At 37.7% G+C, this 24464-nt stretch overlaps 1 protein-coding gene across 4 annotated transcripts in view; it reads right to left on the bottom strand.

Moving 5' to 3' along the window:
* The window catches only part of GALNT7 (polypeptide N-acetylgalactosaminyltransferase 7), a 124071-nt gene that overhangs the window by 5676 nt on the left and 93931 nt on the right, over positions 1–24464 (bottom strand). The window contains exons 3-12 of one of the 4 annotated variants that reach the window (XM_074338319.1): positions 20727–20893; positions 16526–16656; positions 16053–16132; positions 13809–13991; positions 13487–13669; positions 10456–10573; positions 8847–8969; positions 5644–5862; positions 1643–1741; positions 829–957 (exon numbers count right to left, since the gene is read on the bottom strand). In XM_074338319.1, coding sequence (XP_074194420.1) covers positions 829–957; positions 1643–1741; positions 5644–5862; positions 8847–8969; positions 10456–10573; positions 13487–13669; positions 13809–13991; positions 16053–16132; positions 16526–16656; positions 20727–20893 — 1432 coding nt within the window. The remainder of the gene's footprint in view (positions 1–828; positions 958–1642; positions 1742–5643; positions 5863–8846; positions 8970–10455; positions 10574–13486; positions 13670–13808; positions 13992–16052; positions 16133–16525; positions 16657–20726; positions 20894–24464) is intronic. The other 3 variants (XM_019733248.2, XM_019733249.2, XM_019733250.2) reach the window with 3 other exon arrangements.

The raw sequence follows: 24464 nt of genomic DNA, 5'->3' as shown, positions 1-24464 counted from the left end.
TATAAGAAAAAAAATCAGCAACTGACACTTACTCACGACTTCATAGTGATTATCTATGAATGAGGATAACTGAGAATATTAAGCTGGGTCATAATAACATACCTACATAGCAAACAAATGCTTGCATGACAGACAGGGTATGATAACGAATATTAAATGAGTACATAAAATGAGGGTTGCCAGGTTCTTTCAGTTTGGGGCAGATTTCCCAACTTTATGTTTGATAATAAATTGATTTATTTTAGCCAAGTCTAGACATTGAAAATTATCCATCAATCCATTAATATGTTGGAATCCTCAAACTGGCACAGAACATTGATATTCACAGCTGAAGGGAAAAACTGTTCCCTCCCAGGGTGTCAACTGAATGACTAAATATGACTTTTAAAGCAAGAAACAGGCAACATTTATCCTGTTGTATTTAGCAAACCACAATAAGGAAGTTGTGAAGTCCTAGATTTCCAAGTGTTATTTGTCTGTCTCTATCTCCACCTGCTGGACAACATGAAATATAAACACAATATTTTTTGTGTCATATATATTTATCCACACAGAACACCGATTTTCCAGAGTTACTGAAATTAGTGGGTCTTCATGGACAGCTTGTGACCTTATACATGGCAATATTGCAGTAGAGAATAAAAGTGATGCTTCATTATAGAACAGTGAGTCACTCAGTGCTAAGGAAAATAAATGACTAAATGAGAGAGAAATGCAAGTCAATATGAATGCAGGTTTTAAGATTTATACATCTAAATTTCACATGGTAGGTGTTATCAAAATGAAATAGCATATAATGGTTATTTCAGAAGTTGAAATGCAGAATACCTTGAAGTACTGCCATTCCTTAAATTCATTTAGATTACAGTGTGTAATCATAATTTTTGCTCCATCAGGCCCCTTTGTCAAACACTGGTCATACTGCATGAGTTGATTAGCTTCATTGATTCGGAAAAGCTATTAAAAAAAAGAAAAAATAAGAAAAGCACCTTCTCTGCTGATGTATATTAAACAAACAATTCCTATAATTAAACTCAATGACTATCTTATTTTTCTATAATTTTTCTGTATGTTCAGAACTATAAGTCCAAAGACAGGAATTATATTCATTTTGATGTGAGTGAACGCCCCAATTACCACTTAAAGGATTATGTTCTTTAGCCTCTTAGACAGAGTCATTAACACATATTTATCATGTACCAACAATATGAGAAAATGAAAAAAAGTGGAAATAGACCTGATAATGTTTTACAATCTAAAGTAGAGGCAAGAAAAATACTCACGTAAGTAAGAAAATATATTAGTGAAATATACATTATTGGCAGTAATATCCCAGCTTACTGGGGGAAACATGGAATACTGAATAATAATGTTTGCAAATAAAATAGGCTTACATTGTTACATACTCACACAAGAATATATTCTAATCTCATATTAGACATAAATTCTAGATTTTGATTGCTTATCTGAAAACCAATACTACAATTCCCCTCATTTAAGTAAAAGTTTTAGTATTGTCAGTTGTTTCACTTTACCCAAGAAACAAAATTACCAAATTAAAAACCAAAAGAAACCCTGTGATCAATAAGCCTGACAGCTTTCACTGAAGAATCAATTTAAATAAGAAAGGATGGTTATTTACCTGATTCCCTCCCATCCTGTGGCAGGGTCCTAATTCAACAAAACCTCCATTTGTTTTTCCCATGCTATCAATGCAGTAAACAGTTTCAAAGCCCCTGATCTAAAAAAACAAAACAAAGATCCAAAAGGCAGGCAACTGTTTAGTTTTGAATAAGCACTTGCATCAGAGTAAAAGAGTTTCATGTTAATTATGGCAGTTCGCAGTGGAAATCTGGGTATGTGTAATGCCAGGTTGTTACTGTGTTGTCATTGTCAGTCTTGAGGCGAGAGGACAGCAGTCATCTTTGAAATAACTTCTGATCTTGAAGTCAACATTGGAATGGGCTCATTCTAACAAAGGGCATTGGCCTATATATGTTGATAAAATACCACAGAAGAAAAAAAAAGGTACTACCAAGCACAATTTCAGATTCGTAATTTATGTGAATGAGAAGCAATTTGGGTAAAGTTACCTAACCACATGGTACAGTCATTGGCCTGAGGTGTGTATGCCAGAACTGAATCTGTAAAGTCACTCTCCCAAATGGCTATGTGTGGCACTTTTGGTAGCTTTCTCCAGGGACCTATGGGGCCAAGGTTACAGCAACTGTGCCAGGCAGTGAGACCTTTTCTGACTATGGACGATGTCAGTGAGACGCAAACACAGGCTTCCATCTTTGGAATGGACATTTTGTACAAAAACCAACCTTTTTCCTTTCTGGAAATATTACACACTTATATCCCAATTATAAATTACCATAGTACTTGGATATTTTGTTTATTCAGTCAGTCAGCAAATACTGACTGAGCACGTGTGCTAGTAAGCGCTTTAGAAGACACAGAGGAGCAAGTCCTGGTCCTCAGAACCCTGCTATCTGTGAGCGGGTGGAGGAAGGAGCCGCTCAGGCTGTCTGGAGGAACTCTGAAGAAACTGGTGCTGGTTTATCCTGGAATCGGCAGGGAGTGCTGAGAAGTGAAGTGTAAGGTGGAGGGGCCCTAACAGAGACAGGTGAAACTGAGGATGTATTCAGGGTCGGATTGTAAAAGGAGGACGAGAAATTCCACCCATTCATTCACTCATGCATTTACTTATTCATCAAATACTAAGTTAGGGCTGTGTCAGGCATGTTGTAGGCTCTGATACACCAGTGAACAAAACAGATAAAGATTTTTGCCCCAGTGAGCTTACATTCTAGGGAGGGAAAGACAGAATATAAGCCCAAACCATAACAGACAAGTTAGAAAGTGATAGGTTCCATGAAAAAGGAAGGAAGGAAGGAAGGGAGGGAGGGAGGGAAGAAAAGAGGGAGGGAAGGAGGAAAGAAGTTAAGGGGGTGGGGGTACATGGCGAGGCATGTTTGGGGAACAGCAGGGTGAGTCTCACTGACAAGGTGACATGTGAGGTATACGCATATATGACTCAGCCACATATGCAGAGGGAAGACATTCCAGCCAGAGAGAAAAGCAAAGGATAGGAGCGTGCCTGCAGTGAGCCAGCAGGACAGCAGCGCTGGAGTGAGTGCGGAGAGTAGTAGCAAGTGAGGCCAGAGAGGAATGGGCCCAGTACGCAGGCCCTGGAGGCCACTAGAAAGGACTTTGCCTTCCTTTCGAAGGAACTGGGGTGTTACTGCAGGTTTCTAACAGAGGAATGACATGACCTGCCTCAGATTTTAAAAAGATCACTTTGACTGCTGTGTTTCGAACAGGCTATAGGAAGGCAAAGTTAGTCTCAGTGAGAGATGTGGTGGCTTAGACCAGAGTTAAGAATCGGATTCCGGAACTGGATGTGAAGTGTGACAAAAGGAGAGGATTCAAAGAAGACTCCAAAGCTTTGGCTTGAGTAATCAGCAAAGAGGGGCTGGGGAGCGGAGATAAGGGGGCTCAATGTTGAGTGTGTACGTTGAGTTTGGAACGTCTATTAGACATTCAAGCAGAGATGATGTCAAGTCGGCAGTTGGATATGCTCGTCGGGGCTCTGGGAGAGAGATTTAGGTTGAAGACAGAACTTGAAGAGTCATCCGCAGATAGATGGTTATAAAGCCATGAGACTGGACAAGATCACCAAGAGAATACATTCCTTTTACACAGAAGACATTACACTAATCAGGTGTTCTTAGAGATTAAAAGATAACCAAAATGTTGCTGGACTGCCAGGGGCTATTGGCCTCGTTGGGAGTTAAACACAATTTGCTGTAATAGAATCCAGACGTGAAATAAGTGTACAAGAGAAAAAAGGTACTAAAACAAGAGGTGCAGAGAGGGTAGCACAGTGTCCTTTGTTGGCTTCTATTCCCAAACTCTACATGTGGGAGCTCCTTAGGAATGGATTCCGTCCTATTTTTTTCCATCTGTCTTTTCCTCATTCAGTCCCATAAAACAGTACACCTGCTGGTCGCTCCAAACACACGTCCTTACATGTCCATTTGGCCTCTGTTCTGGGCGTCAGGATCACACAGCTTAAGATCTACCTGACAGCTCCACCTAGATATCTAATCGGCCCTTCACACATCTAGAATGCCAACAGGGAACTGCTATCCCCTGACCCCTCTCATTCATCTCCACTACCAACTTCCCAATCTCAGGTACCACCGAGTCTGCTACTCAAATAAAAGACAAAACTGGATGTCATCCTGGCCCATATCCTTCACACACCAATCCATCAGTGACCTACCTCCAGATCTTAACTTTCTGTGCTTCTCTCCATTTCCGTTCTCACAACCCTAGTCCAAATGACCATCACGGCTCACTGCAACTACCCTTCTGGTTTCCTAATTGTCATTCTTGTTTCTACTCTAAATCCTCACAGCAGGGTGATTCAAACCAAAAGCATAAATCAAATCATGTTACTTTTCTGTTTAAAACCCTCGTACAGCTTTCTGCCACCCATAGGATAAAGGCCTCCCTCTTCACCTGCCCACAGCTCCCCTCATTTAATCTCTCTTCTGCATACCAAACACACAAAGCATTTCCTGCCTCACAGCCTTCCAACTCACTGTTTTCTTGGCTCTGATTTGCTGGCTCTTTATCATTCAGATCTCAGATGAAATGTCACCTCCTCAGAAAAGCCTTCCCTACCCTGTCCCTAAATCCACTTGAACATTACCTGCTTCTTTCGTTCTAGCCCTTCCCACCATCTGTCATTATCTTCTTTGTTTTGCCTGTTTTTGTCTCTCATCCATCAAGACAAGTTCCCCGAGGAAAAGGACCTTGCTTGTCTTGTTTTCTGTCTAGAAGAGTGACGGACACATAGTAGGTCCTCAACCAGTATTTATAATGAAGCCAGGATACATAATTAAGCAAAGGCAGGTAGACTTGAAAGTTCGTGGCATGTTTAATACAGCTAAGAGGCTGCACCCTCATGGGTGGGTGCAATCAGAAACAAGGTTTCAAAGGCCAGTTTGAAGGAACAAAGAAATGACAGCATAGATCAATGCCTTTAGTTTTAATTATTTTCAGTCACCATTAATTAATTTGTTTCCTTTACAAGCATTATTTGAGTGGGTATTATGTAGGGGGTCTCTATGTTAGTTCCTGGGACACAATGGCGAACAAGCACTTATAGACTTGCTGAGAGAAAGAGGCAATTTTAAGTGTTATGCAAACCCATGGACAGATCACAGGACTGAGTCTTTTTGATGGAGTGTGAAAGAATACGAAAGCCTTTTCAGTATTGGTGATCTCTTTTTTGAGAGCAGTAGGATAAGCTGGAATTAGCCAAGAAAGAGAATTGGAGTGAGGAACTGGGAAGTGGCAGGAGCCAACGGGAGTAGACAGTGTTCCAGACTAGAGAGCCATATATGCAAAGGCTGAGGGGAGGAAACACAAAGTCGGGTGGGGGGTGGGGGGAGGGTAGTTGTAACTGGGGGAAAGGGGGAGAGCTTTCCAGGCAGTTTTTACCCAAACTTTTCCCCAAGAATTCTTCTCTTTCACGCACACATTTCCATCTCTCTCTGCTTTCTTCCAACCTCAGTTTCCAAACACACACACACACACTTTGAGATCGGAATATCGGCTGATACTTACTTCTCCCCAGTCAACATTTTTGGGTGGCAAAGGGTAGTGTAAGGTGATATCATAAGCTATTTCTTCCATGAACCATTTGAAACTTTTGCAGTTGTGATCTTCTCGAAATTTTTTCAGCTCAGAGATATCTCCATATGGCAATGCCCTTGATTCAGGACGACTAGCATAGAAGTAGTCTTTATACTCGTCCCACCAAACCTCCACAACTCTAACGTAATTCTGTGAAGAAGAAAATTAATGTGATTATGACAAATAACAGTATGTGTAATGTCATAAGCAGCTTATCTTACACATGTGAAATAGGAACAACATATAACAAACTTATTTCAATAGGACCTAACATTTAATTAAACAACAAATGCAACTGAGCTAATGACTCTAATATGTCAATTGCCAAGGATAACATGTTCACACATGTTCTAATAAAAAGGGATGGACATAGACTCTGAGATGCGAGAGCATATATACTCTAAGATAATATATTCAATCCTGTTTCTAAAGGAAGAAATGGAAACCTAGAGAGGTTTGTGAGAGGCTCCCTAGATACTGGTACTCCTCCCAGAACAATCTCTTTTAGTACCATTTACTACTAGTGTGTGTAGGGGAAAATCTCATTTCAGAAACCGTTATGAAAAACAATAGCTCTGTTTAATAAAACACATTTTTTTTGTAGGTGGCTTTGCTGGTCTTGTTACAACTATAACAGGACCATTTGTCTATCACCCAGAATTAACTGGGTCTTTCCCCCCAGTTGGTACACTTCTAGGAAAAGCAACTAAGGAAAAATAAAATAAGTTGACATTGTGATAACTGACAAAGATCTAACTTCTCAGGTTTTACTGAATGATGCATGCAGGCATGAATATATGTGACAGATTTAGTACATAATCTAGTCCCTTGCTCTTTTATATCATGTGTCAGCAAACTTCATGAAAAGCCAGACAGTTAGTATTTTGGGTTTAGTGGGCTATATAGCTTCTGTTGCAACTACTCAGCTCTGCTGTTGTAGTGAGAAAGTAGTCACAGACAACCCGCAAACAAATGGGTGTGGGCTGTGCTCCAACACAACTCTACTAAACAGGGCTGGCTCTGGCCTTTCAGAGACAGTCATTGACCCTTGTTTTACACCAGGAGTAGGAACACTTGGAACTCAGGTTGAATTTTTTTTCCAGGCCACAAGGTAACATATCAAAGGATGCACATGCTCCCGTAGGCACGTTGTTGCAAAAGCCAGTACTGATGCTTAAAAAACCAAGTTTTAAACAGCCGTATCCTAAAAGGGCAAGTGATATTATTGCTAAGTATTTTGAATCCTTGCCAATCTATCCAAAATTAGACATAGTGCATGTTTTCTAGATACTAATGACTATGAAGAATTAAGTACACATCCGTAACAATTGTTTGGGATGGAGAGAGCCAGGGGCACCACGCAGGAGAGCAATGGATAGCGCAACCTTGAAAGGGTGCTTAATTAGGGAATGGTATTGAGAGCAGAGATATGCAAATGAAGTAGGACAAATCATGACGCCTTTGGAGTCCTCCAAGGAGTTTACCGTAACTGGAATGCAGGACTCACTGAGAGAAAACTTGCCTCGGTTTCCTCATTTTAAGATGAGAATAATTTATCGTCTTTACCTTATAGGGTTGTGAAAATTAAAAAAGTTAATCTATGTAAAGCATTCAGACTTGTGTGTAATACCTAGTAAGTACTCAAAAAGTGTTAGTTATTGTTATTATTGATCTTTTTAAAAGACTTTGAGTTTTATCTTTTAAACAAGAGTCATCAAGAAGTGTGAAGCAGGTGACAGACATCGGATTTAATTTTTAGGTGAATGACACTGGTGGTGAGTGGAGGACGGATTGAAGGGTGTTGAATCTGATCGCAGAGAGAGCCAAGTGGGAGGCTCTTTAACATCCACGGGAGAGATCTGAAGGCCTGCACTAAGCAGAGAAAGGAATGGATTTAACAGTTATGTCTGAGGTCGTGGTAAGGTGAGACGTGAGGAAGACAGCCCTAGCAGGCTCCCTCAGTTTCATTCATGGACAAATAGCGAATACAGGAAAAGGTATCCCTTTTGAGGAAAAGTTATAAAGTCTAGTTTTGACTATGCTGAGTTTGAAATATCTAGGATGATTCCAGAAAACAACTGACTATAAAGGTCTGAAGCTGGATAAACTGACATGGGCCACTGGCCCACTGGTGGCTGAAGTGGATGGTGCTAAAATTGGAGAAAAAAGTGCTTGGCACACTGTAGGCACTCACTAAGAGTCTACTGAACATGACATTTATCGGGTAGTTTTTATGAGGTCTACATTTCAGTTTTAGAGTGGGTATTTCCCACTCATGTCTTTTCCTTTTCCTTGCAGCCCAAACCTTGAATCAATTTGATTTTCCTCGTGATTGTAGGTCTGACTCCAAGGGCAGGTTCTTTTCCTGCAGGGGCAGTCAGGCCTGGTGTTAATTTAATGCTATCTTTGTTTTATCGTGGACATTTTAATCTCACCCCCGGTGGCAGTGGGGGCTCCATTTCATCATTTCTAAGATAATTTGGCCAGTTAGAAAGCTCTGTGTTGGTTCTTAAAGCTTAGCTGTCTCTGATTCTGTTATCTATTGCCCTTTTGGGAACTGTCCCAAGTTGAATCTGCAGCCAAGAATAAACTTCCCTCAGCTGTTGACTTGGTTAAAGGCTCCAAAAAGGAAGGGCATCAGAGTTAGATGCTCTTAGAATTTATGACAGCCGCCAATCAAAGAAACTTCAAAGTTGTTGTCAAGGACATTTGACCTCAGCGTGAAGCTTCCCTGGTTTGAGGGACAAAAGATTAATAATCTTTGTAAGCACTGTTCAAAATTTGGTTTTGTTTCCTACAAAATCTCCTAATATGAGTAATTTTCAAAAACCAAACAAAAATAATATTTCACTCGTTTGTGAATAACAGAAGCTGGTATTTTCCTTTTCATTGCTTTCCTACAGTGTGTCAGTCCTTTTTGAATTTTTTTGGATGTCCTCATGGAGAACATACAATATAGAACTCTTAATCCGAATGGGATACAATGAATAAGTCTAGCCTAAGGTAAAAGTGAGGACCTGTGTGATTGCTTACAAGATTTATCCCATTCAGTGAGCTATTTGCGTGACTACCGCAGCTCGTGGTACATTAATGTTAGTTCCCTAGCCATCTCCATTTTCAACCAAAAGACTCACCTTTAGAGTCGGAGAAGTCCCAACAGAAATGGGTGGAGGATTCCCTTGCCAGCCCTCAAGACGGTAGATGTGTCCGACACGAGAACAAGGGACAAACAGTAATTTGCCACCACACTGCCATATCTATCAAGGAAAAATGCATATGGAAATTGTTTCAAATGCTAAAATAAATTAAGGCTGAAAATTTGTCTCATAACTATAAATCTGAAATCTTAATTAGATACAGTGTCCACAGGGGATACATAAACTAAAAAAATCCTAAAATAATTTGCTTGTTTTTCAAACTCATATAATAACAAACAAGGCAATAGGGAATGCAATTAATATAGTGCTACTCAGGGGCCTCTATTCCTGTGTACTTATAGCTCCAAGCAACCTTTTCTCACTGTCACCTTGCCAAACCATGCAGATTCTCCATTCCTAACATCATTTGTCATTTCCATTGCTAATATATTTCCCATCTGGGTGATTATTATAATAACCTCCTGCATGGCTTCTTCACCTCCGCTTCTCTCTCCTCAATGTTATCCTTATTTATAGCAAGAGATTATTCAAGCTGAAGGGCAGCTCTGGGTCATGTTATTCCCTTGCTTACTACCTTCAATGGGTTTCCAGCGCTTATCAAATTAGGTAAAAATCTCTTAGCTCAGCATGAAAGGCTCTCTTCAATATAGTGCTAATGTACTGTCCACTTTATCTTCTTGGATGTCTATCTTATTCACACTGTCAGATTCTGCCAAACTCGCTCCTAAACTGTTTTCTGAATACATTCTTCATGACTCACCTTTGTACCTTTCCTTATCATATTTGCTTAGAAGTCGCCCACTTCCCTTTATCTCTGCTTAGTGATATCACACCCATCTTTCTAGTTCTGCCTCGAATTCCACCTCCAGCATGATGTTGTTTCTTAATCACCCCAACCAAATGGCATTCTACCTTCTTACTGTATTATGAATTTAAGTGTAATTTTCTTCTCTTCTTATCAACTGTAAGTTCCTAGAGAGCGAGAACTGTGTTGTCTTCCATCCCTCCCACTGCTGAGCATGCCAGGGACATTTAAGACAAGAGGTAATACATATATGTTTAACTCAAACTGTGATACAGTTCTCTTTCTTTCTTCTGGGAAACGGGTACTGGTGTTGGAGCGGGGAGGGTATTACTGCTGGAGAACCACCTCAGCGACAGGCGGTGCTGTCAGTTTGAGGACGCAGTCATAGTTGGGACCCGCTTCTGTCCTGAATCACCATGTCTTATAGTGATAAAGGGTAACTACATCAGTGGATGGTCAAATGTGGCCCTGACACATACAGATTCTCCAAAGGGCTTCTATAACAAAAAGCTCCAATGTACAGAAAGCCTCAGGGTGGGGGGAGGAGGAGGGATTTTTATTTCTGAAGTTTGCTGGCCTCAGTGTTTAGCTGAGCCACTACATACGCATATGTAGTAAGTTTGTAGCTTATATTTTGCCTTATTTTGCCGAAAGGCATACATTTTTGTTAGTCATTCCTTATAATTGAGAAATACATTAAGTAGTTTTTTTAATCCGAAAGTCACACAAGTCAGTCACTACTTAAGCACACAAATGCTATTTGTTTAAATGGAATGTTACCTTGTACGAAATCTCAAAGTTTTCACCACCCCAAATCTGGAGACCTGGATCATAGAGACCCAGTTCAAAGAAGAACTCTCGTTCAATGGCAAATAATCCACCAGCCATGGCTGGGGACCTAAGAAAAAGAAACACTGCAATAACTATTAAAGACAATCCCCCACTATCCCTTCACCAATACACAACAAGCCTTTTCGGAATACAGTCTAAATAATGCATAGAAGAGACAAACCTGATGGCCAAACATTAAGAAATTATAAAGCCTTTGCAAAACAATCTGTCCAATTCTTTCATGAATTTACCTCAATTTCTAACTGAGTCGAATTGTACAGTTCATTACACATTAGAACGTTGCATCGTTTCACCATTAGAGGGAGCCTTGGTTCCTTTGTTAATTTAAAAATTAAGACTTTAGATTTAGTAAAAGTAGAACTTTATTTTTCACTCCTAAAAATTTGGAGCCATACAGCCCCGGTCTGCTAACTGCTCCCATAATGATTCATGAGTCATTCTGGGATGAGCAAAACCATACACCATGGAAGTAGTCTGTCATTTTTTAATTTTATAGTTCAGGGCCTTGTCAAATAAGGGTATAAATCATCTTAGAACAGTCACAGTTCATTCAGAGTTTGCAAATGTAGCACAGAAATGACATAGGAGAATCAGACATAGCTATTTATTATGCCAGGAGGTAGCGCTGCAAAAGGGTGATCTGTGGGGCTTCTTGAATGGGATCTTGAACTGGGTACTTTTTAGGGACAAGAGAAAAAAGATTTGGTAGCTTTTTAGGAACAGGCCATTCCCATCATTGGAAGTGATAGAGGAATAGTTTATATACTGTTCCCTGCACCTCCCCGAACATTAATGCATAATAATAATTATTAATGTGTCATGATTCTTAAATAGATTCCTCTATTAGAGACCCTTCTTTATCATCACAATCTATCATAATATTCAATCTATCACTAATTCCTATTGATTGTACCTTGAAAATACGTATGTATATTGAATCTACCTCTTTCCAACTTCACTGCTACCATCCTAGACCAAGCCACCACTGCCTGGACGGCTACAGTAACTCCCTAACTTCTGTTCTCTATGCTATTCTGCCCCCATCCAAGTCTAATTACACAGCAGGCAGAGCGGACGCCACATGGGCTCACGTGGTTCCAGCCTCTCTCCCCTCTCCAGGCTTAGCTTGCTCCCTCGTCTTGAGGCCTTCACTGCTCTGCTCGTGCCTCAAACACGCCAAACTCTCTTCTATCTCACGGCCTTCACTTATGCTGCTCGTTTTCCTGAAATGTTGTTCCTCTTTCTCCATGGGGTTGACTCCTCATCCTTCAGGCCACAGCTTCCATGACACTTTTTCAGGGAGGCCATTCTGGATCCTCGAGGCTGGATTAGGTTCTCCTTTCTATAAACTCCAAGGACCCTGTGATTTTTCTTTATACCACTTTTCGCAGTTGCTGATCCAGAGTTATTTGTGCAGTTTTCTGTTTAGTTTCTCTCTCACCCATTATATTAAGAACTGTGAGGGAACATATCTTTCAAAAATTTATCCACAGAAAATAGTTTCTGGCACATAGTAAGCAATCATTAAATAACGGTTGAGTGGATAAATGATCATCAAGCATTATTTTGAATATTAAAGAAAAATCCCATCATGGCAAAGTTTTTCTCTTATGCCTTTTCTTCTGAAAGTATACTGCCTCACTCACTAAAGAGTACTACTACCTTTTTGGTTATATTTTCATGTCACATTAATTTAATTGTCATTTAAAATTACTCTATTATAACTCTGCCTCTTTGATCTTTAAATATATTCCCATTTATCTCAGTGTAAGTTTGACAGTATATATTAATATGAAAAGCAATGCGTTATTTAAAGGGAAACTGCCCTTAAATTTTTCTAGCCCAGTTTAAGAAACTTCTTTACTAACCCATGGAATTGGCAGAAATAAAAATATAATCATTACCCCTTATATTTTTCTCCTAGAATTGTTAGTCAGGTAAGCGGGTAAGCAGTAAATTCCTGGATTATTTTGAAAAAGGACTTCAAAGGGAAATTTGGAAAATGTCAAATAAATCTTAAATCTCTAATTTCCTTATGTTTGCCATTTCAGTTGTCTTGGTATCATGACATGACCAAATCCCACCAGCATTTGCATGATATTGGAAACACCTTCCCAAAACAGCGTTCTAATATTATCAGTAGTGTAATAGGGAGAGAGAGACCAAAAGCAGAACCATAAAGATTAGAAAAATAAAAATAGACATATTTAGAAGCCTACACTAACATTTGGGCAAATATTTCATTTGGGGCCATTCTTTTAAAAGACAGTAACATGTTCCAGTTAAAAGACCCAAAAAGAATAGAGCAGCATAAGTGTTCTATTTGAAGAGCCACAAAAAGGGACAAAAGCTGATTCTGGAATAAAGTTTCCTTTAAATCAAGTGCTCTTCTGAGAAGGAAGTGATATATAAAGGATTCTATGTAACATTTTCCAAAGTCATGTATTTTCATTCATCAGATTTAACTGATACAAAGTTAGTATCTAAGAGTTAACATACAAAACAAAAAGAAAAGAAAACAAAACAAAACAAAAAATCCTTGCTATTGCCTTTCATTGGTCACACTACACCCAAGACACCCAACGAATCAAAGTAGACATAAAACTTGGACTGTAATTTATGCATTTGTAAATTTACAGAATGTCAAAAGAATAAAATTTGATGTCTAGTCTACGAGGACAGGATAGCAAAAATTTCCTTCTTTTCACATGTCTTTGGAACTAATGCCATATAACATTTCTACCACCCCACCCCCCAAGTGGAGCCTGCTTTTAGGGAAAAAGCAATTACAAAGAAACTACTGTGAATTTAAGCCTCTGAACTAGTGCGAGGTAAGAAGCCCTTTCAGAATCTAAGACAGTATCTACAGTTTTAATAACAAATGGTTTAGCTTGGCAAGAGGTTAATAGGTTAGCAAAAACTAGAGAAAAGAAAAACATGTAAGTGATTTAGTGATTACCGATATGGTTCAGTTTTTGTCTTTCTCATTCTCTTCTCTTGAGAGGTCAGAGGCACCCGTTTCCAGAGCATACTCCAATCCCATGCTCCTCGGGCATACCCATCTTCGTCACCACCCCCTTGGGGTACAATTGCATATGTGTTGCCATTTATGACATCTATAATCGGCACAGTGCAAATGGTTCTGTATTGTGTTGATGGCAGCAAAGATGAAATGGAAGGGTATGTATGGACCCACATATTTACACGAGTACATGGGGAAGGAAAAAAAAAAGTACTTAGATAAACATTTCCACGTAAGAAAATAAAGTAGTTATCTTTACCGATAAGGTTCAGTTTTATGTTTTCTTTTGGCCTTTTCCTTGTGGCTTAGAGGAATACGTTTCCATAGTAAACTCCAGTCCCAGGCCCCTCTGGCAAAACCATCTTCATCCCCACCTTGCTGTGGTTCAATGGAATAATCATTCCCATCTATGTAATCTATTAGAGGCACAGTACATGTAGTTCTGAAACATTTACAGAAAATGAAAAAGCATTTAAGAACTCAAAACTGACTAGGTTAGCATGCCTAACTATAATATCTCTTTTTGTCATTGCTTTAGTTTTGGGGTTTTTTGTTTGTTTGTGATTTGCATTGGGGACTCAAATACCTAATGGGAAATAGAAGTAAATGAATGTCTTATAAAAGTCAAGGAGCCTGTTTTCATCCGGGTAGTAGAGAGATTTATCCCTCAGCTTACAGATAAATGTCAGGAACAAAGCCCTGTCTTTGAGCTTAATAGCGTTTTTCTCATTTTCACTTTGGTCTTACAGGAAACTTTCTCTTCGTAATTTTGTATTATTTTCAATGTTTTCCTGCCTGTTATTTTGACTCCTTCATCCTCCATTAAAAAAATGTGTGTGTGTGTGTGTGTCTGTGTGTTATGTGTGCTTGCGCGCATGCACGTACACACACCTGTATAAAAAGACAATACCTGCTACATTTTTAGCAGTTCTCCCAATTCTTTGTTGCTTTCTATTTCTTTGGAAGCAGTTATTATGAAAATCTATTTCTCTGCTTTTCGTTGATCTTCCTTTCCCTACTCTTTTTTATTGCAAAAATCAGCTTTCAGTGCAAAAAAACAAAAAACAAAAGCAAAAAAAGTACTGTATTGTATTTCTGCTTTTTAAAAAAAAAACTGAGGGAAAAAAAATCCTGCAAAACCCACTGAAGAACTTAAGTAACGGCCTGAGAATTTGGAGCAAACAAATCCCTCGTATTGGACTTCAGGAAAATGCTAGTACTATATGACTAATTAGGTGCAGAGTAAACTACAATTTGGTACCCTGCTTGTTTTAGTGCTCATTTTATCAGAAAGGATCTTAACACGCTTTTCCTAACATGGAGATTACAGCTTTTCATAACTATGTTAAGGTGCTTTTAGGATGTTAAACCCAGGAGAATGAAAAACCTTATAGAGCTTAGAATTTCAATTTGGTGGAAGTAAGTTTGAGAAAGGTGTGTTATTCCTTCTAGAATAATTCCCATGGGACAGTGGAGAGTCACTGTGAGATATGTGGGATTGCCACAGGACCCTGTGGAAAACTGCTTCCTTACCACCCCAGAGGGCTGCTAGTTTTCGCCTAGTGAGGTGAAGGTTTGTTCTCTTTCCTCACTTCACATGATTCTCAGATTTCGTAATAAATGGTGCAGTGTAAAGTGTTCCAGAGAGATCTCGGTTTGATAGTTTATTAGCTGTCTGATTTGGGGCAAATTAATTACTTCTCTGAGTCTCAGTATCCTCTTCAGTGCAAAGGAGCTAATAATACCTATATTGCAGGGTCGCTGTGAGGATGAAATCAGACAGCATGTGAAAAATGTTTCTAATAGGCTTTTACATTAAATCCTCTGATGATTAAATCCTCCAAAGTTCTTCCTTTAACTCATGCCATTCACCACAGGGCCATGTCTTATTTTCCTAGATTCTGAAATAGAATTCTGGATGAAAAGTAGGGAAGGCTTTTGGAACTAGTAGGTCGATGCTGCTTTCCATTGTTTTCAAACTTTTCTGTAAGTTTAATGGTGATCACTGCATTTCCATGGAATAGTTGCCTATTTCTAAACTTTAGGGTTTCTATAGGAACCTAAAGCCTTGACACAACTAACGGCAGTTCCTTACTATCTTAAGAATTTAAAAACGCATAAAAAAATCCAGTAGGTGTAATTTCAAGGCTTGCTCCTTCAAGTCTTTAGAACTGTTAGCACAGTGTACAAGGAGCAATTAATATTACTCTTAGAGAAAAGTCTGGGAGCCAGACGAAGTCTTTTCAAGAACTATAACGCAAGAGGATTCTCGAAGCAGACACTCTAGGCTTATCCCAAATGCCCAATGCCTGCATTTGAATCAGCCCAATGTATCAGTCTAGCTTCACCCCAGGAAACAACTAGCTGAGTGATGACGCTTACAACAGAACACTCAATCAATGTACTGAACAGAACTGGATTCAGAAGAATGAGAATATTATTTGTCCTTCTAGGACGAGGTTTACTTTTCAACCAGAAAAGAAAAAAAGCAAGGTAATGTTACCTGTCCTTAGATATGGGAGCTACAAGTGGTGCATACCAGTTAACTGCCACCTCACAGTGGGCATCAAGGTATATCAAAACCTTAAAAAAAAGAAAAAGGAGGCAGGGTGAATGAACACTCATATATAGTACATCATATTATCACACACAATTTAAAATTAGATGCTAATATAAGTTAACACCAGAGTCAATCTTAACATTTAAGTTTTATCTGTTTAAACCACCATTCTCATTTCAATGGAAAAAAAAGGTTTATTGGTGCCAGGTGGGTACTAGACTTATCGGGGGATCACTTTGTAAATTATATAAATGTCTAATCACTATGCTGTACACCTTAAACTAATATAAAATAATCCTGCATGTCAACTATAATTGAGAAACATTTTTTAAAAGGGTACTTAAAAATGCATATGACCTTTTAGTTACCAAATCCAAAATGTTGACATTGTAGGTATCGATAAAAATGTTTCCTACCTGCCCAAGTTTAGCCTTCTGGGCACCAATACTTCGTGCTTGAATTAAGCCTTCTCTTCTCTCATTTCGAAATACCTTCACTAGGCCATTCCACAGCTTAATATAGTCATCTAGCTTTTCTTTTAAGTGTTCTGTGAATAAAAAAATTTGAATCAACATTATAAATTAAATTTATGTATATAAACCAATTAAACTATCATTTTTCTCATGAAACAGGGATAGGCAAAAGGTACTTTAGGCAGTCAATTTTACACAGACCAGATTGAATGTTTAGTCTATAAGGAAGTAAGGTGAAGTGTATTATTTGATATGCTTAATGTGCCTTCAGAGAACTGGTTGGCCTGAGAATGATCAAACATCTCTCTAAGTATCAAATAAATGATGACTACCAATTGACATGAAAACTTAAAAATTTTTTAAATTAAAAAAATTAAAAACTTAAAAAATTCACACATTAATGTCATATCTAAAAGCTTTCAGGCACAGTATTTTATTTGCTTTTGGCAGAATGGTTCAGGATTTCAGAAGATACACTACCTACAAATAACATTGTACAATTTCTTTGGAATCCGCACAGTGTATAGGTAAACATTTATTTCTGGGCCATCTTTCTCCAACTATAATCAGTATACAAGGTTGTGATCTCCATATGATGAATCTAATTGCCATCAAGCTGGCAAATAGAAATCAAGAGATCCCATCTTCTCTGCATTTTAAGCATCAACAAGTGTTTGTATGTATAAATGTATAAATGTGTGTGTGTGTGTATATATATATATATATATATATATACAAATAAATATTTACATTTATATAATTATGTATATACATACATACATACATATATATATATATACATATACATATACATATATATATATGAGTTGGTAGAGAAAATTTTGTGTTATAAAAACAAGATACATTTGTCAAAGTTTCCATCTTGGCCTCTCAGTTGCAAGAGAACAGTTTTTGTTCATATCACTGTGAGTCCATGAAATTGGCTCATTACAGCCACAACTAGCTCCTGAATCCTTAAAGATGTTTCTTGTGGACACAAAAATTATTTTTAAATTGTTTAAAATTTTGGCCCATGCATACAAAAACACAGCTGTATTTAGTGATGAGCTAATGGTTACATGGGCAAATCAGACTGTGTGTACTTAATAATACTTCACTCATTTTTAGGAAGCTTATAAATTACCAAGACACCCACACATGGATATTCAAAATTGAGAAGAAAACAATTTCCCTTTTCCTGTTTTGGAATCCAGATTTAATAACAATTATAAACAAAATTCTCATGCTGAATTATATTTTTTCCCCAGAAAATCTAGGTAATTTTCCCTCAATTTAAAAAAAATTTAAAGAGCTCTTACCTTACATTTTTTTTTTTTTTTTAGCCTGGGAGAGTCTTAAGCTTTTTTTTTTCTTTTCTTTTTTTCTTTTTTTCCGTTTTTTAAAGCCCCTTCTGAATTGCATTAGGTGCTTTTTTTTCGATATACAACCTAAATAAATCTAAAATACATAAATATTTATAGGCCAAAATGAGTCAATGGCCTATTATTCAAATTTAGATTCTTAGTAAAAATGTCCCAAAAGGGAAGTTGGTGAATCAAATGACTTCTGTTTTTTTGGGGATTTCGCATTATGGCATTAAGGTTCGAAGTATTCTCTGCCTCTCCTTGGGGGGTGATTATCCTCCCCAACCCACAGATATCAGGTTGGGCCATGTGACTTGCTGTGGACAATGCGATGGGGGTGGAAATTATGTGAGGTACTTGTGAGAACAATTGTTAAAATCCCACTAGTGCTTTGCCCATGTCTTTTCTTTCCCTCTGCCCTTAGGCAGGCAATGTCTGAGATCAGGCTGCTCTGGCAGCCAGGGCCCTGCACGTGGAGCAAAGCAGGGCTGACCTGCAGGAAACATGCAGTATGAACGGGAGGGAGAACAGTACTATAATCCTTTGTTGTTATAAGCCACTGAGAGTGTGGGGCTTGCCTTTTACCTCGAACTGACTCAGCCTCAGCTGGCTGAAACACACGTGTACAGGAGTGTGCTCTATTTAAAAGCTCATAATCTTGTTTTGAGAGGATACTGTGATTTCCAGAAACCCAAGTGTTATGAGCAGCCAGCTCTTTGTGAGGTTTTATATTAGTACAGTATTTTGTCTTTAAAAGAAAACTTATTTAACTCTAAGCTCCACTTTCTGAATCTACTGGAGAAGGAATAAAGCAAATTTTCACTCAAGTCAGATTTACCAAAGAATATATAATTTTATCAAGGATAGGACTGACAGATTTTAAGGTTGTTCTGAAATTGGGAAAATTAATTAAAGATGTCTGTACTTCTGTTCAAGGGCAGCCCCAACAAACATCTCTCTACAGGCTGTAAGCTAAGCAAACTCTGTATGTGATTGATTTTAAAATGTGGTACAAGAGACTGTGTATTAGAGTTTATAACAACAGAAGCACTTGATCTGAAAAAATTTAAAGTGGACAAAAATCTAAGTCCAAAAGGTTGTTCCCTTTTTCTGGGGCCAAGCAGTTATTTCGGGTGGCAAACACCTTTTGCTATATCTTTACTTTTTTTTTTTTTTTTTTTTTTAGGATATGCTGAGATTTTACTTGTATTAATAATATAGGGCTTCTTAAAATCAGCACAATCAGAGACACGGGATTTCTCAAAGTTATTTTTGTAGATTTAGGTTTTCCTAAATCTAAAATATTGTTGGTACCAACAATATAACTTTAAAACATATTTTCAAATATTTATATTGAGACAGGAATAGTATTTTTAATGAAAACATTCCTGTCCTAGAAAATTGCAACCAAGATAAGATGTGTAAGCTGAAGTCATTTGATATGATTAAAAAATCTGAAATTATACATTCTCTACTATAATTAAAAATGGCTAGTTGAAAAAAGTGGTTAGTTGCACAAAGAGGAGGGGAAAAGGAAACAGGCCATACTTCTATTTCTTCTCCATGCTAATATATGTGTATAAGATCAAGATTCTGGTCACGTCCTTGCATAAACAGGAGAGGTTTATCCAGACTGCAAGAGTTCTAAATTAAGTTTTGGAGGAAGCTTTTGTAAAGCCATTTTGAACGGTATTTTCAGACTACCATTGCTCTGTCTTCACTTCTGACCTTATAGTCAGTGGTATCACTGTTTGTATACAAAAACTGTCTGCAAAACGTACTTGCCAAAAAGCAAATAACCTGTTATTGAGTAGTCCAATTTCTTTGGTCAGGTTTCAAAAGATTCAATTCAGTTTTGTGACAAGCAAAGAAGAATAAACAAATACCCAGATCTGGGTTTCAGCAGCACAATTGCGTTTTTAATTTAGCATGCTGATTTGGGGTCTGGGCTATAGCATTATCTATCTTTTGACATTTACGTCATTAAGAAGATATATTCAGCTTACAACAATGGATCTACTTTTAAAAAAATGTTAACTTAAACTCACTTATCTGGAAAAATCAATGCTCAATCTCTCTTTTGCCAAGTTGAACCAAGACTAACTAATGCCTTTGTAAATGCTATAATAGCTGGCTCCTTAAAAAGAATTTAAAAATAAAATACAATTTCCTTTTGTTCGATATACTAAATCAAATGGAGAACAAAATAATCTTTAGTAGATACTTTCTATTATAATAAAAAATAGTCCACGGATTCTGGTCAAATTCAATATTGTGTCCTCATTAAAATGCAAAATATAGGCTATTAAATAGGTATATGGATTTCAGTTTGACAACTATGGATGGAACATCAGATGGCATTATGACATACACGCAATTGCATTTTTTTTCAGTCTTTCAATAAATTACCTCTATGACTAAATTTTTGCAAAATTCAACACCCAAAGAATTGGTATAATGTAAGATAGTGATTAAATATACAGACTTATGAGCCTGTAGGTTTGATTCCAGCTGTTAATTACTACCTCTGTGACTGTTGGCAAGTTACTTAACATATCTGGGCCTCATGTATAAAATGGAGATCTAATAATATTACCCATCGTAAGGATTATAGTAGAGATTAAACAAAATAACTCAGACACAATGCTTGGCACAATGCCAACTTGATAATAGATGCTAACTATTAATTTTTAAAGACTAATTATTTTCAAATCACACTTTTACAATTACTCATAATTAATGTGTTTTATAGACAAAAATGTCAATTTCATAGCCATTACCTTTATTACTGAAATCATCAATTAACACAATTTCTGCTAAATATTTCCTTGGAGTCCTTTTAATTACACTGTGGACTGTTCTCATGAGGGTTGACCATCCTTCATTATGGAAGACAATGACAACGCTGGAAGTGAGCAAGTTTTCATCGTAATGCCAATACTTGCATCTGTAAAAGGAAATTTTCATCATATTTATTTAGAGGTAATCTATAATACTCAGTTCCAAACTTATTATGATTATGTTTTCTGATTGGATTAAATATTATTGACTTACCTAAGGTAAGTGAATGAAATGCAACCTTTTATATTTTAACAGAAACACAAGATAGAAGACAGAAGATGCTATGAGATGAAGATACTCATAGACAAAGCTACTTCCTAACGAACCGGCATTTATTTATTTATTTATTTATTTATTTATTTATTTATTTATTTATTTATTTATTTATTTTCAGGTGTACAAAACAATGTAATAGACATTTACACCCCTCACAAAGTTAAACCTCTCCTCCCCCAAACTACTACCCCCCTGATATCGTATACAGCTGTTACAATTCCATTGACTCTATTCCCTATGCTTTACCACTTTTTATGTGCTAGAGATAATTTGTAAATTTATTCTTCTCAGTTGGGTTGCTTAAGATATTATTTACAGCTCTCAGGCTTTTGTTCCCCGTAACTTAGCTCTCAGTTTATTTTCCTTTTTAAAACTTGAGCTTCTGGTGCAAGGGATTTATTTTACTTGCTGTGAATAAACCACTATATAACTGTGTTTGAAAGAAATCCTATTCTAATAATGGATCAAATATTAAGAAAAAAAATTTAAAGGCCGAACTGTGGCATGTGGCATGCATTCAAAACTTAACTGTTGAATGAGTAAAGTTCTAATATTGTTTAGAGTTACTAGATTGGCTAAAGAAGGATCTTCACCTATTTAACACAAAACTATTTGAAACTGTAGCAAGATTAAAGTTGCCAGAAGCCTTTTTCTAATTGGAAGGAAACTCAAAACAGCCTGATAAAAAGATTCAAGGAACCAGGGAAGGTTTACTGAGTTTCATAGAAATGTGATATATATATATATGCATGTGTATGTGTGTGTCTGTGTGTGTACCCCCCCCAAAAAAAATATATATATTCCTGTTTGGTTATGGAAGAAAAACAAGAAAGAATAAAATAGGCTAATGAGAACAATTTGAGACCCATGTTCTTTTTACACGAGTTAATTTTCAGATCTAGCATTTGAGCCTATTACCTTCTCCTCGGTAAGTGGAAGGGAAAGCTTTTTTTTTTTCCCCCCCATAGCTATTCATGAACTAGTAAATAAGCTTGTTCCCAAGATTAAATTTAAAACCATAAAAGCAATAATTAACATTATCAGCTTGATAACCTAGACCAGCATTTAGAATAGTAACTGTTATCCAAAACAGGACCTGGCCAAATATAGAGGGAAACAACCTTTTCTCCAGGTGTTTATTATGTTTTCAAAATTGTTCTAAATTGGCTGTGTTCTTAGAGGCTGTTTTTCTAGAAACGCAGACTGGGTCTGGTATTCCACTGAACCTTATTTCTTACATTTGCATTTTCTCATTAAATGAGTAACTAGTCAGTACCTACTATGCCCAAGCTGTCAGCAAGGCACTGCAGCTACAGCGTCGAGGAAGACACACATGGTTTCTGCCCTTATGAAGCCCCAAGGTCCTACAGGAGATGAGAGGCATGGAGCAAATATTTGTATTATCTGTGATTGTGTTGGTTGTAAAAGCAGGGTGCATGTGACAAGTGGACCTCACTTAGTCTCAGGACATGTGGTCAGGAAGGCCTCCTAGAGCCAATGATGTGAGGATGAAAATAAAAGGATGATAAAAAAAAAGTACTGAGACCAATGAAGTAGGTATGAAAAGATAAGAGCACAAGAATGAACTGTGTGCATATGATTCAGATATTTTGAGAACTTCAAAAATGAATAGATGGAAGATCTATATCTTTGGGCAATATAATTAAACTATGAAAAAAAAACATGAGTTAAAGAGGAAAAGTTACAAAGAACGGCCTTTGTAGTATAATAGCAAATAACAGCATATACTTATTATGTGCCAGGCACTATTCTACTTGCTTTACTTTTCTTAACTTACTTAACCTGCCAACACCACTATAAAGTTAGTACTATTAATCTCCCCATTTTATAGATGAGGGAACTGAGGCTCAGAGATAAATGATTTGTTTATGATCACACAGCCGGTAAGTAATGAAGCCAGGTAATAAACCTAGGCTATCTCAAGATGATAAGACATCTTGTTTAACATAAACAAAAGAAAAAAATACTAGCTACATGTATTTATAGCTAGAATAATTAAGTCCATATGGTAGGTGGAAGACCAAAAGAAAGAGGAAGTAGAAGCTCTTCTAGTGAGGAGAAGAGGAAAATCTGGAGGAAACACGATCGTAGAACATCATAAAAGCAGATGGAGGAAGGGACTTGTGTTTCTTCCTCCATCTCTTTAGGAAGAACATATTCAATGTGGGATGGCTGCAGTGCAGAACAGAAATAATGCTGAAGTGTATTTAGGCAGGGAGAGCGCAAGACAATTCCTTTTCTTACCTCTTCTTTGCAGTCTCCCTTGTTTCTAGGATGGAGCCTGAGAGACTAGAAATTTCCACATGCTTTCAGTGGGAATATGGAAAGTAGCTGAGAGTTAAGATCCAGCGGCCTGCCAGGAGTCACCATGTTAAAGGGTAAGATGACATGCAGTGAAATATGGGGCAGAAGGCTGAAGCCAGGGACTGGCCCTCGGGGTTCAGAGGATCCACAGTACCAGTGAAAGGCTAAGTACAGATGAGTCCCCAAAGTGGAGTATGCATGGGAAAGGACCATCAGTCCCAAGCACAACAGAACTGACCAGAAGTTACTACAGCAGGGTTCCTTCAAAGAAAAGAGGTCAGGACACCTGAGGAGACAGGGTATACCTCACTCAGAGCCAGGAGGAGGCAGCATCGGTGGAGGGTAAGCAGGCCAGGACCACCCACACCACCTCAAAGATATCTGACCCTTCTGTCACCTGGATGCTCTAGAAGAAAGGAAGAGAAGACAAGAGACCCTCTGGAGCACAGAAATGGCCCAGAGTTAGAACTTCATGCTGAGTAGACACTAGCCCAAAGGAAACCTTTATGCCAACACAAATTGGGTTAGTTTTCATTTGCCACCATCAACCTGAACGTAGGTTCATGAGAAAGTGTAGCTCTTTGGCAGTTTTCTGATTTCCCATTGTGAGATGAGGCCTTTGGCAGAACACACAGAAGTAGAGCTTATAATATACAAAACATTGATATTAAGTCATAGTATTGAAAGAAGCACCCATGGTATTGAGGTGAAACCCCCTGTTTTGTATCATTTCTCTCACTTTATTGGCATAGAATTTGTAATATGTTCTAATAAGAAGGAAGACCAACTGAAACAAGAATGCCACATTTAAATGGATGGGTTTTGTTAGAGGCTTTTGACTAATTTCTGCTCTCTGGCACCTCATTTTCCAAGAGAGCTTAAAAAGTCCTCTATCATCAAGGATAGTAAGTAGTGCCTTAGCTTTATGACAGAACTGCTCTGGCTGCAAATATTAATATTCAGACTACAGGCTTGAAGTGATTAAAGCTATAGAGTTATTCTTAAAGTAATTTAACAGAATATTTTCATGGCAGCTGTGTGGGTGAGGTGCTTGGTAGCAGAAAAAAGATGGGATT

The sequence above is a fragment of the Rhinolophus sinicus genome, linkage group LG07 (genome assembly GCF_036562045.2).
Source record: "Rhinolophus sinicus isolate RSC01 linkage group LG07, ASM3656204v1, whole genome shotgun sequence".
NCBI lineage: Eukaryota > Metazoa > Chordata > Mammalia > Chiroptera > Rhinolophidae > Rhinolophus > Rhinolophus sinicus.
This window is presented reverse-complemented; position numbering and strand designations above follow the sequence as displayed.